A 16,494-nucleotide genomic window follows, 5' to 3' on the forward strand; every position below is an offset into this window, starting at 1 on the left:
ACCCTAGCCACGGCTCTCATTATCGGCATCGGCTAGCTTTGAGTGGTAGACTTTCCTTCGGGTTAGTCGTACACTCCTGGATTTTTTCTCCTACTATTTGTTTTCTTTCTTTCATTTTATTATTCATATTGTTATCTATGTGATTTTGTTAGGTTAGTTAGGCGTCTGGCTCGCTTAGCCTATGTCACGGCCTATTGGGCCTTTATGTTACCGCTGGTCAGCTCGGTTGCTTCCCGATAGCATCTCGCTGATCAGTTGGTTTTATTTTAGGCTTAGCTGTTGTCCTTATCGCCCCGTGGTCACTATGTGATCACGAGGCAGCCAGACGCCTGTCCAGTCACCTTCCCCCCTCCCGCTCTTCCATAGAGTCGGGGGGGGTGGCTAGGCCTGCCCATGCTCGCTCTGCATACCCGAGCCTGCTTCCCTCTCTCCCCCCAGGCGGAGGGGGTAGAGGGACGGGACAGACCCAGACTGGACTCGACCTCTCCGGCTCTCGGCCCGATCGGATGGTAAGGTTGGGGGGGACTGGCCTTTCCCCCTCTCCATTACTACTTCGTCGCTCCGTTACTAGCCCGAGTCTGTATGCCCCCGCTCTTTCCCACCTTACTAGGGCTCCTTTACCACCGGAGACCTGGCATCTAGCGGAAAAGTGCTTAGTCTACCCCACGGGGTGGACCGGAACATACAGTCGGTCTCGTCAAACCTCTCCGTTTCACTGAGTTATCACTCCGCCTCGCACTGGACTTAGTCCGGTACGTTCGAGCTTTTAGGTTTAAGATGTGAAGTTTATTTTAGTACCTTAAACCATCCCCCCTCCCTTCTTTTCACCGGATACCTCCGGGGTTTATAGCCTATTCAGGCTAGTAAGGGAGGGGCTATGCCCGAATTTTTTCCGAGCTCCGGCATGCAATGGAGTTCTTCTGTCCTTTAGCCTGTAAGTGATTTTCTTTAAGATACTCATGTGTCTTTCCACTTACAGACCACCAACTGTGAGCATCCGGGATGCGCCGCCACACTTCAGGACCCGTGTGGACACGAAGTTTGCCGGTCCCATGCTCCATGCGCGACTCCGCACGGGGACATCCAGGTCTGGTACCATGAGACGTGTACCATATGTTATGATCTGGTGAGCCAGCTGTTAGACGGGGTAAGTATTCCATCTCCGGTAGCTGGTCCGCATCAGTTTTAGTTCTTAAGTTTGTATCAATTACTCTAACTTAAGGAATTCAAAGGGCCTTATAGCCCTATAAGTTTAAGTTATACTTTAAGTTATCTTTAGTTTTAAGTTATTCTTAAATCTAATTGATACCCTCTCTTCCAGGCACCGGCAGTGAGGGATACCGCACTGGCAACCCTGCGGGCCTGGGTCGGCGGTTTCGGGAAGAACGCCGCCAAGGGTATGCCCTACATTCTAGAGAAAAGGTTGGCGGTACTAATCTTCCCCGGAGGCAAGGCGACAGGATACGTCGACCCAGCAGAGGCTGCCCCGACTATCGCCTTCATCCAGCAACAGCTGGCTGCCTCATTGACTGACCAAGGCCAGGATATCTCCTCGGAAGTCGCGACGTTGGATATTAATGTAGAACCTATGGTAGGTGTAGACGACCTGTTGGTCGAGGTAGGTAAGGTGGACACCCAAGGGATACCCTTGGGCGTAACTGTTTCTTCTACTCCTGCAACCTCTCCATCCTTCCAAGGCTTTACGGGTGATGAATTGTATACTCCTCCTGACGCTTCGGTTAGACCCAAGGTCAAGGGTCAAGCAGTGAAATCCTTGACAAAGACGTCGTCATCGTCTAAGACGACTTCGACCTCATCCTCTTCTCGTAAGTCTCCGGCTAGGAATCCCGGAGCAGACAGGTCTAAGGCTTCTGGGTCCGGCTCTAAGTCCTCGAGGAGTAAATCCTCCAGAGAGAGATCTCACACTCCGGCTGAGTCGTCAGTTCCGCTACCTTTGGTTCCAATTCAAAGCTACCCCTCCACCTCCGCAGCAGCTCCGGCTTTGGAATCCAATGCTGGCCTGTTACAACAGGTGGGCGACCTGGTTGGGTCTCTAAAGAGTAGCATGGAACAAATGATCTCTCGGTTGTCGGATAGGATTACTTCTCAAGACTCCATTATAGCCGGACTGAGCCAAGCTCCTCTAGCCTCTCCTCCACCTTCCAATGCAGGTGGAGCTCAGCTTCCCCCGTATGACTCGCTACCTCCGTTCTCGATGAACAACCCGTGGAGAGTAGCGTCATACGCCCCCTTCCAGGACGGTCTCATTTCTATACCGGAATTTGGAACTCGAAGAATAGAGGACTTCGAGTTCTACCCGGAAGACCTTCAGCCTCCCTTCATCGGCTACGCAAGGCTCACCGCCTCAGCCATGATTCGAGATGATAGGGTACCGAAGGAGACGGTCCTCTATTCATGTGACCAGGCTCAGAGAGAATGGCTCAGGTGTTTGGAGGACATGGATTGTTCGAATACGAAAATCCAACCCTTCAAGAGTCCCTTCACGATCTTCACTATGGATGAGAGTACTCCACTCCCTTTCCTAACTAAGATCGCGACCTCTACCATCCCAGCGGCCCAGAAGGGGGACCCCATGCCTCAACTGAAGGAAGCAGATCCTACATCTCCGTTACTTCCTTCAGCCGGAGAATTATGGGAAGACTTACCGAACACCTTCTCAGCTGGCAAACTCAAACCGGACTGTGCTATGGAGCAGTTTGGTGAAAAGCTACCCAGGCTTCCAGATAGCCTTATTCAGGCTGAGTTTGACACTAAGTCACGGTTAGCCAGATCAATTAATTCTATGGCTATGACCGAGGTGGCCACCATAGCCTATGGTTCAGAGCCGCTTTTCAAACTCATGACCAAATCCCTGACTCAAACGGTACAGTCAGATATGTTTGAGTTTGCCACTGCTAGAACGAATTGTAGGAAGCATGTCCTACAAGAAGCAACCATTCGGCACGAGCCAAATAGGTTACTCTCGTCAAGCATCTGGGGAGCAGATCTCTTCCCAGAAGCAATGGTGAAGGAAGTACAGTCAGAGGCTACGAGGTTGAACCAGAGCCTTAAGGACCGTTGGGGCCTTACGGCTAGGAGGAGGCAAGATCCTGCAGCTAGAGGTAAAGGGCAAAGGAAACCCAGGCGTTTCCAGCCCTACCAGAAAAAGCAGCCACGCTTTTCTCAGCAAGTTCCGGCGGTTCCCTTAGTCCAAACAGCCCAGCCCTCCACTTCAAAGGCTCAATCACAGCCAATTTATGTGATCTCCCCTCAGCCTCAGCCCTCCACCTCTTATGCCATCTCTCCAGCTTACAACCAAACATTCGAGAGTCAATCTTCTCAGAAGTATGACCGCTCGGGTAAGGGAGGCAGAGGTAAACGTTCCTTTCGTGGGAGAGGATCGGGAGGTCCCTTTAATAGGGGAAAGCACTTCAGAGGAGGCCGAGGAGGTTACCAAAACCAATGAAGAACTTCAGGTAGGAGGGAGGCTGTTTCACTTTCGCCACCGTTGGAACTTCAGCAAGTGGGCTCAGAGCATTGTGTCAAAAGGCCTGGGTTGGAGCTGGTTATCGAACCCACCTCCATCCAGGCCTTTCCGTCAACTTCCTTCCAAAGAACTGACGGAGTATGCGGAGGACCTCCTTCAAAAAGGAGCTATAGCGAGAGTCAAAAGATTAAAGTTTCAAGGTCGCTTGTTCAGCGTGCCAAAGAAAGGCTCACAAAAAAGAAGAGTAATCTTAGACTTGTCCCGCTTAAACTTAGCCATTCGCTGCGACAAGTTCAAGATGCTCACGATCTCGCAGGTGCGGACCTTACTTCCCCGTGGGGCCGTCACCACCTCTATCGATCTTACAGACGCTTACTATCATATCCCTATTGCAAGACACTTCCGGCCTTATCTAGGCTTCAAGATAGGCGACCAGACATTCTCCTTCAAGGTAGTTCCTTTCGGGCTCAACGTAGCACCGAGAGTGTTTACGAAGCTGGCGGAAGTAGTTGTTCAACAACTCAGGTCGCAAGGGATTATGGTAGTAGCGTATCTCGACGATTGGTTGATCTGGGCTTCAACAGTCGAGGAATGCAACAAAGCAACACTGAAAGTGATTCAGTTCCTGGAATATCTAGGCTTCAAGATAAACAGGACCAAATCAAGACTCACTCCAGAGTCAAACTTTCAGTGGCTAGGCATTCAATGGAATCTATCCTCCCATACTCTGTTGATTCCATCATCCAAAAGGAAGGAAATAGCAAAGTCAGTCAAGCAATTTCTAAGTCACAAACTGGCTTCAAGAAGATCTCAGGAAAGGATCCTGGGTTCTCTCCAGTTTGCATCAGTGACGAACATCCTAATGAAAGCCAAACTGAAAGACCTAACCAGAATTTGGCGCTCACGGGCAAATATCAGGTCCAGGGACAAATTGTCCTCAGTTCCTCTGATTCTAAAGAATCGACTTCGGCCGTGGGCGAAAGTCAAGAACCTTTCAGTGTCAGTGCCCCTTCAGTTTCCTCCTCCAGGGATCACTATCCACACAGACGCCTCACTAAGCGGTTGGGGAGGATATTCCCAGTTCAAAAAGGTTCAGGGAACATGGTCACCTCAGTTCCGTCAGTTCCATATAAACGTACTGGAGGCAATGGCACTGTTCTTGACTCTAAAAAGATTACGTCCTCCAAAGTACTCCCACATAAAGCTAGTCCTGGACAGCGCAGTGGTAGTACATTGTATAAACAGAGGAGGCTCCAAGTCACGTCATCTAAACCATGTCATGGTAGCCATATTCTCCCTGGCGGACAAGTTCAGTTGGCATCTCTCCTCCACCCATATAGCTGGAGTGAGAAACGTCATAGCAGATGCTCTATCCCGATCAGTACCTCTAGAGTCGGAATGGTCACTGGACAACAGTTCGTTCCAATGGGTTCTTCAGAGAGTTCCAGGTCTACAGGTAGATCTCTTCGCATCTCAGGCGAACCACAAACTCCCGTGTTATGTGGCCCCCAACCTGGACCCTCTGGCCTATGCCACGGACGCCCTGGCTCTAGATTGGAACAACTGGGAGAAGATTTATGTCTTTCCTCCGGTGAATCTTCTCATGAAGGTGCTAAACAAACTCAGGACATTCAAGGGTCAAGTGGCTCTAGTAGCCCCAGACTGGCCGAAGAGCAATTGGTATCCTCTCATCCTGGAACTGGGTCTCCGTCCTCTTCGGATCCCCAATCCCAAGCTCTCACAGTCAGTACAAACGAAGACTGTGTTCGCTTCCTCAGGGATTCTCAAAACCCTAACTTTATGGATTTCATGAAGTTTGCAGCGAAAAGGGATGCGAATATTGATCCTCAGAATATTCTCTTCTTGGAATCAGATAAGAGAGATTCAACTTTGAGACAGTATGATGCTGCTGTCAAAAAGTTAGCAACCTTCCTGAAAGAATCTGATATTAAGATCATGACAATCAATTTGGCTATATCCTTTTTCAGATCCTTGTTTGAAAAAGGCTTAGCAGCTAGCACAATTACGACAAACAAGTCAGCCTTGAAAAAGATTTTTCAATTTGGGTTCAACATAGACTTGACAGATTCCTACTTCTCGTCTATTCCCAAGGCCTGTGCTAGACTTAGACCTTCTGTAAGGCCTACGTCAGTATCATGGTTCTTAAACGATGTTCTAAAACTGGCTTCAGAAACCAATAATGACACATGCTCATTTATAATGCTGTTGAGAAAAACTCTATTTTTATTAAGCCTAGCCTCAGGAGCTAGAATTTCAGAACTGTCAGCTTTATCCAGAGATCCGGATCATATTCAGTTCCTTCCCACGGGGGAAGTGCTACTTTCACCAGAACGTAGCTTTTTAGCTAAAAATGAAGATCCTTTGATGAGGTGGGAACCATGGAAGGTACTACCCCTTCCACAAGATATATCTCTTTGCCCAGTTTCAACGTTACGAGCCTTTCTATCTAGGACCTCCTCATCCTCATCGGGTCCTCTCTTTAGGAGAGAAAAAGGTGGTACTTTATCTATTAAAGGCATCAGGCAACAAATCCTGTACTTCATTAAACAAGCCAATCCTGACTCTTTTCCAAAAGCACATGATGTCAGGGCAGTAGCCACCTCAATTAACTATTTCCAACATATGAACTTCGATGAGTTGAAAAAGTATACTGGATGGAAATCACCGACAGTGTTCAAACGTCATTACTTAAAGTCCTTGGAAGCCCTGAAATTTTCAGCAGTTGCAGCGGGTAACATAGTTTCCCCTGACTCTGACTAATCCTTAGTAGAAGATTCAGTCCTCCTTTCTACCTGCCTCACCCAACAGTTCGTCTATTCCTGCCTTGTTCATTTACGATCACCTTGTGTCTTAGCTGCTTTAATGATGATTTAGTGGGTGTCCCTTATTTTTTTTTTTTTTTTTTTTTTTGCTAGGGACACTCACATTTGTGATGATTACTGATCTCGTGGATGTCATCTCCTTATTTTTATGCTAGGAGATACATCTTCTTATAATGGTTACGGGTTTTGTATATTAATTCATATACATTCTTTATATTTCATTATTGTTGAATTTGTTTATTCAACTTGTATATTAATTGCTTTAAATGTTTTTGATACATAAGCTTTACACAAATACTATTTTTGTACATATATGATATGCCTCCTGTATATATGTATATTACCTTAAGTTAAGAAATATTATTAGCAATAAGTATATTTAAGTAATATTTCTATTTGTATCACTGTGTATATGTATCTTTATTAGCAATTATATTGATTTATTTTTATTTTATCTTTTATTTGAGACCCTTTTTATTTTTCTTGAATGTCTTACAATCTTGTCTATTTCTCTGGTACGATTTCGCGCAGCGACACGAGCTGAGCCCAGAAAAGGGATTTTGACGTAAGGAAAAATCTATTTCTGGGCGATTGGCTCGTGTCGCCAGCGAAATATCCTTTAATCTATTATTTCTAGGGTAAATGTACTAACACATACCAGAGAATAAATAAATAAAGAAAAAGGTCAGTATAACTGACTCGCTCACCCTCCCAGAGAGTGTCGGTATGAACACTATGGCGAGTGAGACCACTACCACGAGCCAAATGCCAATAGAAATCTCCCACTACAAAATCCCCACAAGAGGGGAGCCGACCCACAGAGTGGGCAGCACCTACTACTACTACTCCATCCCATGCTGCCGACTGCTGCGCCCCTGGTGGCCATCCTGAAGTTAGCAGACAATCTTGGCGATGGGATGGGTAGGGCGGGATTTCGCTGGCGACACGAGCCAATCGCCCAGAAATAGATTTTTCCTTACGTCAAAATCCCTTTTCTGATGACACCTGTTATTTCAGGAAGATATCTATGACTATGCAGATGAGGACATGCAGAATTTTGCCATTACAGAATAAAAAATTCAGTGTTTGTATGACAAATTATTAATGGCAATAAGCATACTAGCAAATTTGTTCAAGTTCTTTACTACTGAAACCTTTTCTGACATTTTCCAAGTGAAACACTTTACTGTATATGATGAAATTAAATTTTTCATTTGGTTTTATGATAAAGTTAGCTATGAGAAGCATACCTATATGTGGCTATCTGTCTTTAAATTGGACATTTTTTAAAAGATGCAAGGAAGCTTGAGTTTCCAATTAAAAAAAAAAAAATATTTAAGTCTTCGTATGCAAATGCTGCTGACATTGTTAATTGCCTAATGGCCACACTGTTTTTTGTGTCTAAAAACTGGGTAGCACATATATTGTTTCATTTTTACTGTACAGTTATTCATTTGTTCTAACAAGGATGAATGTTCTCCCAAAGTGTACGTACTCTGATGATTCTGTGTACACTATAGTTTCAGGGGAAAATTATACATTTTTCAGATACTGTAGCAACTAGTAATTTTTGTAACTTTTCCCAAACTATACCCTGCACTGTTCATCAGAATTATTCAGGTTGGAGTTTTTATTTTATGGGGGTAAAATGCTGTTAATGAAAATCATTCAAATCATAACAGCACAGTACATACATTGGAACAAACAGACTCTTAAAAAGTGTACTAATGATAGACTGCCTAGGAGTGAGGGACTCTGCATATATGAATTTTGAAAAATATAAGTATAAATCAAATCTCACAACATTTCTTTTTATATCTATGCAGTATAAGTATCAGAATTTCTTTTCTGTATTGTAAAAGTAGTTAAAGTATGAACACTCTGCACAAAATCATACTTCTGGAAAATCTTGTGCAAAGAGACTGACTTATTTTCAACTACTACAACAAAAATTTTCATCCAATGTAGTACATATTAATGATTGTTTGTTTAGTGACCCTTTTCGCCTTGTCTTACAGTTAGTGTCATCATTAGCAGCCAAAGTGAGTGACATTCCAAGAGTGTACAACTACATTTGTACTCTGAAAGATTCCCCTTGTTCACATGAAATGTACAACAGTCCCCCTCCCCCTCGTCCTTTAGCTACAGCATCAAGCAGCGTAACACTGCCAAATTATGATACTTTGCCAGCACCAAGAGTTGTAACTTCTAGTTCATCTACTCCTGGAGGTATAACACCTCCAGATAGTGTGAACACATCTCCAGTACCTAAAGCATCCTGTAATGAACCTCAAGCAGCCAAAGAGAGCCTGAATTTAACCCCTACACCTGTCACAGATAAGGCAAGTTGCACAGCAGCATCTGCAGTGCACGTGCTTCACAAAACCAAAGCTGATGAGAAGCCCTTGGATTGTTATCTTGATATGAATGTTTCGTCAGATAGACATGGAAAACTGTTTGGTGAGTATTCACCAACAAATTCTTTTAGTATTTTGGTGAGCAATGATTGGAAAAATGTTGAAAAGTATTCAAAGTTTCCTGTGGCTTGAGAGTAAGGCACATTTAAGCAGCACCAATATGTAGTAAATGTTCCACTCTATTGTACTTCTCAGTTTGAGAGGTCCTTTATTCCTCACCGTTGAACTGTGAAACAGCCTAATGGAGGATGTCATGCAATTGGAATGTCAGGAGTTCAAGTGAAAATGCAATTCATTACTACCCAAATACTATTCTTCTTGCATTTTAATACATTTTTATCTATTTATAAATTTTTTTATTTAATAATTTGGATCTCTTTCCGTATTTCCTGTTACTACCGCTTATCCTATGAACACCATATTCTTTGGAAGCTTGAATTTCAAGTCAGTGGACCCTGAGGGCTTGTTATAAATGAATAGGTTTCATCTACTGAATAAGGATACAATAATATAGGGAGATCATAAAACAAAATGGGAATCAGCTTCATGAAGGTACAGTGTAGAAAAGGTTACTTTGCATTAGAGGATTGGAGTGTATAGTAGTAGGCAGTATTGTACAGTATCAGAGATTTTTTGCAGCATCCCTATGACTTCAAGCTTTGTTGCTCTTCCCACTTGAAACCAGTTTTCTTTGCTGTCTTCTAATCTGCCTGTCTCAGCACAGTAGTAATGGGTTCTTGGGGTCTCTCCTATCTAAAGTTGCATAGGAGAGAGCATAGACTTCACACTAAACTCTATTTGATATAAAGGAATGCAGAAATGATCAAATTATCCCTGCCAAGATTTCATGTGTCAAGTTCAGGCAGTAATAAAATAAATTGTCAGTATGCGTTAAGCTTTTAAAACAGTATCTTTTGACATTTCATCAATTTAAAACTCATAGTATGGAATTGCACACTACACTATGCACCATATTGATAGTGTCCTTTGTAAAGGAATATTTAGACTTTACAAACCATTCTCATGCAAAAACACAATGATGGATATATTGATAGATAAATGGGAGAACTATAGTTCCCTAACATAGCTGATAGGTAACTAATATAGAATGAAGTTGACCATGTATACCTTGATAGAAGTCAGGAAAACCTCCACTACCATACATTTAGGAATATGTTGATGCAAAGAAGGCAGGCAGATTATTGTTAGTGTTATAAATCAGTTTAATGAGATCACCAAGTCACATTTCTAGACTTGCAGCAAGATTCGTTCAAACGGTATTTTTTTTTAATGAAAGATGAAAACTGCAACTTGGAAAAGCTAGAGGTTGGGCAGTTTGGTGGGTTGAAACCTGAGGGATTAATGACAAATAAAAGGCAAAAAACAATACAGCCAAGGTTGATGGGATAGGGCCAAGAACCTTTATAGTAAGGAAAAATAAGATAATGTTGCTGTTATTCTTACCGAAGTATGTAATCACAAAAACATTAGAGATTTTCTTTTTATATTTACAACACATCATGAGGTTAGTACAGTAGTAATTAAAGTTATCAAAACTTTTTCAGACTACAGGGAAGATGTTTACACCTTGATTGAAGCATGGAATGACAAGACGAACATTAAAACATTTGTGGAACGAAACCAAAGTGAAATTGACAAGATGAAAAGCAGATTGGAAGCTGCTCACCAGGAACTTAATGATGGTCTGTATCCATATACGTAATTTTGTCTTTTGTCTTCTTATAGCATTACAAATGTAGATACACCATTTGTTTTTTTTAACTTGGGTTTTTTTATGTATAAAAAATACCTAGTATCTATTTCTGTTCACACATTTCCAGATGAAGATAGTAGTACATAGTACTTACAGAAAGTAAATACATTTTAGTCTCTTTGTAAATTTTCTTTTCCTTTGTCATGTAATTATTTACACAAATATAACAAGAAATTATAGTTAATGATTTCTGTTAATTGTCAGTCAAATTTCTATTAATGGTTAGTCAATTCATTTGTTTTATTCAATCGTTACAGAGATGTGTGGAAGACTTACAAATGATGAAACACTTCCTTCTACTCCTGCAGAAAATAACAGATTTTCTAATGATACCCACCAACAGAAAACTTTGGTGGAAAAATTTATTACCCTGTTCCAAGGTAAGAAAAGCACTCATTGCAGTTTGCCGGTAATTGCACAGTACATTTAACATGAAATTTGTGTACATTTATATACTGTTCTCTCTGAATATTATTATCCACACCAAGAGCAAAATCATATGGCACCATTCACAAGATCATTTAATGCACTTTACCAGCAAACTTTTTTCCAATTTTAATATTCCCTTTACTTGGTTAGATGAGAAACAAGTTCTATCCACTGTCATTTTTCTTGTCTACTTCCTTCCTGTATTCTTATTTGGTCTTTGTTTCCTTCTTTACTTTTTCCTCATGTTTTCTGGGCTTTCCTACTGGCCTGGTCTTGCTCTTTCTATTTTTACTACTTTGCTGACAAACTCTCTTCAAACTCTCCCATAACATCCAAACTATTTAACCAATGTTTGTTTGTTTGTTTGTATGGTGTTTTTACGTTGCATGGAACCAGTGGTTATTCAGCAACGAGACCAACGGCTTTACGTGACTTCCGAACCACGTCGAGAGTGAACTTCTATCACCAGAAATACACATCTCTCGCGGGTTCGAGAATCGAACCCGCGACCACCGAGGTGGGACGCAAACACCATACCAACCACACCACTGAGGCACTTAGTTAACCAATGAGATCTTTCTGTTTTCTAGCTTCTGGACACCCAATCTCTCTACAATTTCCCCACTTATAATATGACACATCTTCCTTTTCTTTGCAAGTGCCCATTCTTTAATCCGATGAATAGGACAGGTCTTGTGTACCTATTGTTTATGAATAGGATACTCTTATTGATCCATAGTCTGGTATTATATTTCCACTTCATCCAGGTTATTCTTACTGTTATTCTCTCTGACCTCTGAACAGCTGTATTACAGAACTGTTCAGAATTTCTTGTTTTTTCTTAGAATTGTCCTTCCAAGACAACACTGTGCTCCTCTCTTTTCCCCATTTGGTCTCTTTATATGTTTCAGGCATCTAAATCCCTCGCTATTTGAGGAATCCAAATCCCTCATTCCATTTTTATTTTTACTATCCTAAGCATCAGCTGCGTGATCCATCCATTACTTCTGATTCAGTGTGTTGAGTTCACCCCTACATTTCTTAAGAAGCATTCACATCCCCATTTTCCTAAACACATTTTTTCATTAGCTTTCAGACCTTGTAAGTTTTGCTTTGTTTGCACTTATTTTCATTAAAACACAAATGCAAAGTGAAATTATAACATTATGCACTAAGAATGTCTAGTCATCTTTTAATAATGCTGTTTTCTTGTAGACTCTCCAGCAGGCAGTGAGAACAATAATTGTTGTGAAATGGCTGACAGTTCTACACCAAACCAATGTAATGGGCTTCAGGATGCTACGTCACCACCAGATGATGTCTTAAAGAAGGTCATTACAACTCTTTCTTTGAGGGATTGACTTCATGTTCTGTAGTACTGCATGCATTATTAAATACCCAAGAAATTTTTTATAGACATCACTGTGAATAAATTATAATAATTCCAGGGTGATCTCTATCAATTTGAAAATAATTTTTTCCTTTTCAGAGAAAGAATTCACAGCAGTCTTGTGTACTCAGGGACAGACCTCCAGTTCCTATGCCTCGTCCTGAATCTGATGTATACCTGACTTCTGATCAGCTCCATACTCCAAAACAGTTTGAGGTAAATTGACTCAAGGTCAACATTAGTTTAGCTGGCACCGGCTATATGTAAGGAATGGGATCTAAGCCCCTTGCCTTAAGTAGGATTTTTTTGTTTGTTTGTTTGTAAGGTGTTTTTACGTTTCATGGAACCAGTGGTATTCAGCAACGGGACCAATGGCTTTACATGATTTCCGAACCACGTCGAGAGTGAACTTCTATCACCAGAAGTACACATCTCTTGACTCCTCAATGGAATGCCCGAGAATCGAACTCATGGCCACCGAGGTGGTAGTCCAAGAACAAACCGACCTCGCCACTGAGGCGCTTTAAGTAGGGTTTTGTGAGAGATAACAAACCCTATGTAATATCGTACATACAGTACCCCTTGTGCACAATTTCCAGAACGTAAAGCACAATGATAAAAAAAAAAAACTAGCTAAGCAAAAGAATAAAGCAGTAGTCTCTTGCCTCTTGTGTTGGGTGTTTGCAATCCCAGATACTTTTTTTTTGAGTTGGAAAGGGTAGCTGCTCTCACTTGCCTATTACTCTATAGTACTACGTACTCCCATTCCTGCTTCCTGTCTACATTCTTGCTGTCCAAACTCAATAGCTAACTTTTCTTAGTGCAGCTGAGAGGTTTTCTCCCAGTTCCATATTTGGATCCTTGTAAAGTACTCCATCTCCTTATTTGGATCTCTATCTTGCTGTCCAACCACCCCAACTCCTTTTTTCAACTGCATTTTTGCTGGATAGACCAGAGTGCCCCAGTGCTTAGTTTGAAAGCCTAAATTTCACAAAATTATGAATGTTTTATTTGTGATTAAGAATTTTATTAGTGATTTTGGATTTTTCAATATTAGCTTTACATATGCTATGGCTGAGGTGGTAGTAGTATCTCCAAATCTGTATACTGTATATTAATATAGTTAGCCCATGAGAAACCCACTAAAATCTCTTTCTGCTATCTTTTCTTTCATCTTTTTCTGATAGAAAGTTGGATTCTGCATTGACCAATAATACAGTACTACTTAAGTAAAATAGACAGCTTTAATGTCTCCTACATTAAAACCAGTTAAAAATGTACATAATTTTGAATTCCTATAACTTCAGGATTAAGTTTCTGTACTCTATACAGTTAACATGAGATAAATGTTATTACATAATATTGCAGATAATTTTCACAAGTTATAAAGCTAATTTATGAGAAAGTCCTAGAAGATAGCAGTTGCAACTCTATACTACAGTATAAGCAATTTTTTCCAACTGAGGTTCTGACTTGTTCTGCAAGGTAATCGCTGACCTAAAGAAAGTAATTTTTTAAATTTCAGATATTAATTGCCAAGAAGCAGTTAGAAGAGGAGGAGGAAGAGAAGAAGAGAAAACTGGGGAAATCTTCGTCTTACACCAATGTTCCAGGAATGGCTTTGGTCGTCAGGTCACCAAGAAGTATTTGTGTAGGCGGTAATAAATGCCCCAGCGCATCACCTCCCAAGAACACTGAAGAAAATGGTGCTGAGGAGGAGGCACTCTATACAAAAGTTGTATAAAAGTGAACTTTTCATAGAAGTGATTTTATGAACATAAACTCCTGCATTTTATGAAGAAATTTATTTTCTCCCTATTAATTTCAGTCCAAAGAAGCAAAGGACTAAAAAGTACAGATATTATTTTTCACTCTTTGATACTTCATTTGCATACAAAAAACTTGCAGTAATGACGAAAACATTTTGCTTAAAGTATTCTGCATCTGCAAAATTATTGTTTGCTACATTTTTAAATTTTATGAATATGCTCACATTTTAAATGTTTTAAACATTTAAAACTTAATTATTTTAATAAACATAATCAATTTGTTCTGTTAAGCATATTTATCACACCAGACTTGAATTTCCTCAAGAATCAGCATCTGAGGACTTAGATGGCCTTACTAAGTAGTATTATGTATGTGATTGTGAAAGTTTAATTCTAAAGCATGATCTAATGTTCACACACTGGAGGTTATTGCTTTGTGAAGTCATGATTTAATGCAAACTCAGGTAACAATGGTGTTTGCTAACTTGGCGTTTGTAAGTCTGTATATTTGTGGATGTTGTAGGCATTTCTTTTCTTATTTGGTGAAAGTTGCTTCCAAAACTGAGACAAGGAGATGAGAAAGTATTGATGGGTAATGCAGAAGACTTGGGGAAAGTAAAGTACTGAAATGGTAGTTTAAGCCTGTAAATCAGGAAATTATCATTATTATGAAGTATATTTTAACCAGACCATTGAGTCCCATTTTGTTAGTTGCAGGTTCACCTCAAGGGTTTGATTTTAACAAGCGCTGACATAGGACAAAACTAAAGAAGTTGGAAAGCTGATGAAAAGACTTTACTACTGCCCACAATGTCTCATGAAATGCATTGCAGGTAATACCCAGGTTAGGTTTACATCTACATAACTGCAAAAGACATTATAGTAAAGGAATGTACTTTTTACCTTCAGCCTCTACTATTTAACAGAAAACCAAGAGGTTCCATCGAATGACTGACTTACATAATTATATTATTGTAAATGGTTTCATTGCAATTCCTCACTAGGGGAGGACTTAATGATGACTTAAAGAAAGTTCTTCTGTCATCAAACAAATCTGTTATATTGATTAAAAGCACTGTACAGTAGTCCTAGTCAATTCTCAGGGGATAAACAAAATGCGTAGTACATACAAAGATGTTAGATATCAAAGAAAAGTTTTATTGCCATACACAAAACCACAAGGAAACTTTTCCTTAGGGTAAGATAAATTTATCATTTTTTAGATTTCGAAGATGGATGAAGATTCATTTGTTTCAAAGACATTACTTTACAGAAAAAGAATAGGAAACAATGTCTACTGACTTTTTGGAAATCTCTTCCAGTTTGGAGTTTATTTGAAAAGTTCACAACTGCATTATATCTGGTTAGTTTTAAGGCAAAAACGTTAATGTTTCCTGTTATCACATATTACTTTAATAATCATTTTATTATATTTATTATAATCAGCCCACTGGTAAATGTACAGCATAAGGAACTGTTGTTTCAAGGATATCTGGTCATTTATTTTTGCATTTTTTACATTACTGTCATAAGAAGCAGATGAACTTTTTGTCATTTTGTGTTTGTAGATGTTCAAATTACACACCGATTACTGTAGTGCAGTATATGTAATACTGTAACAGAATTATACATTTTGTTCTTTTACATCTGTTTCATTATCCTTTACCAGAGACTTTGCAATACTAGAGGCTTTTTGACCGAAGGGCAGACCTGGGTCACTCATGGACTATTCACCCCCTGTACAGGTGGGTGCGACTCTCGAAATAATTATCAAGAAGTCTAAATAGACCAAAAACGCCCAAAGGGCTCTCTCACAGGCTAAAAGCATGTATATAGAGAGAAGTGACTTTGAATTTCAGGTCTGCCTAATCGAAAACAACCATTCCAATGACAAACCTCCCCACTACAGGCAAGGAGAGCCGTTCCAAGAAAGAAGAAGAACAGCGCATTCCATCCATCAACTGTTTCCACCCATCGTTACCATGTTCACCTATTTCGCCTTGACAGGTGTTTACCTTTTGTGTGACTCTCAATTATTTCCAGTTTTTAGGATTATTATCTTCATCCTAATGTGAGTTTTTATCATTAATCATTCATTTTAGCCTATAGTTCATTTTGGTTGTTTCCTTTTGCTTAATACATACGTATTTCGTTATTAATTGGCTGGTCAAGACTGTGTACTCATCCTGACCGATGCGGCGGCCACTTTTGTTTTCAGCCTTAATGAAGTATGGGGTTCGCTTATATACTTATGCTCTAAGATAAGTTAGCCTAGCTTTTATATTATTTGGTTTGTGTTTTTTATTCGTGTTTTACCTTTTCTAGGATGACCTAGGGTCAGTTTAGAGGGTAGGCTATGGTTAGGCACCACCCCCCCCCTAGCCC

General features: G+C 40.6%; 1 protein-coding gene across 4 annotated transcripts in view; it reads left to right on the forward strand.

Annotated features, from left to right (window-relative positions):
- Nucleotides 1–15,753, forward strand: part of LOC135205527 (uncharacterized) — a 97,996-nt gene extending 82,243 nt beyond the window's left edge. For all 4 annotated transcript variants that reach the window (XM_064236278.1, XM_064236275.1, XM_064236276.1 and 1 more), the window contains 6 exons: nucleotides 8,349–8,790; nucleotides 10,313–10,450; nucleotides 10,779–10,901; nucleotides 12,166–12,281; nucleotides 12,440–12,556; nucleotides 13,866–15,753. In XM_064236278.1, the coding sequence (XP_064092348.1) occupies nucleotides 8,349–8,790; nucleotides 10,313–10,450; nucleotides 10,779–10,901; nucleotides 12,166–12,281; nucleotides 12,440–12,556; nucleotides 13,866–14,084 (1,155 nt within the window). In that variant the 3' untranslated portion in view covers nucleotides 14,085–15,753. The remainder of the gene's footprint in view (nucleotides 1–8,348; nucleotides 8,791–10,312; nucleotides 10,451–10,778; nucleotides 10,902–12,165; nucleotides 12,282–12,439; nucleotides 12,557–13,865) is intronic.
- The last annotated feature ends 741 nt before the right edge of the window (nucleotides 15,754–16,494 follow it).

Source organism: Macrobrachium nipponense, chromosome 24, assembly GCF_015104395.2.
Source record: "Macrobrachium nipponense isolate FS-2020 chromosome 24, ASM1510439v2, whole genome shotgun sequence".
Taxonomy (NCBI): Eukaryota; Metazoa; Arthropoda; class Malacostraca; order Decapoda; family Palaemonidae; genus Macrobrachium; species Macrobrachium nipponense.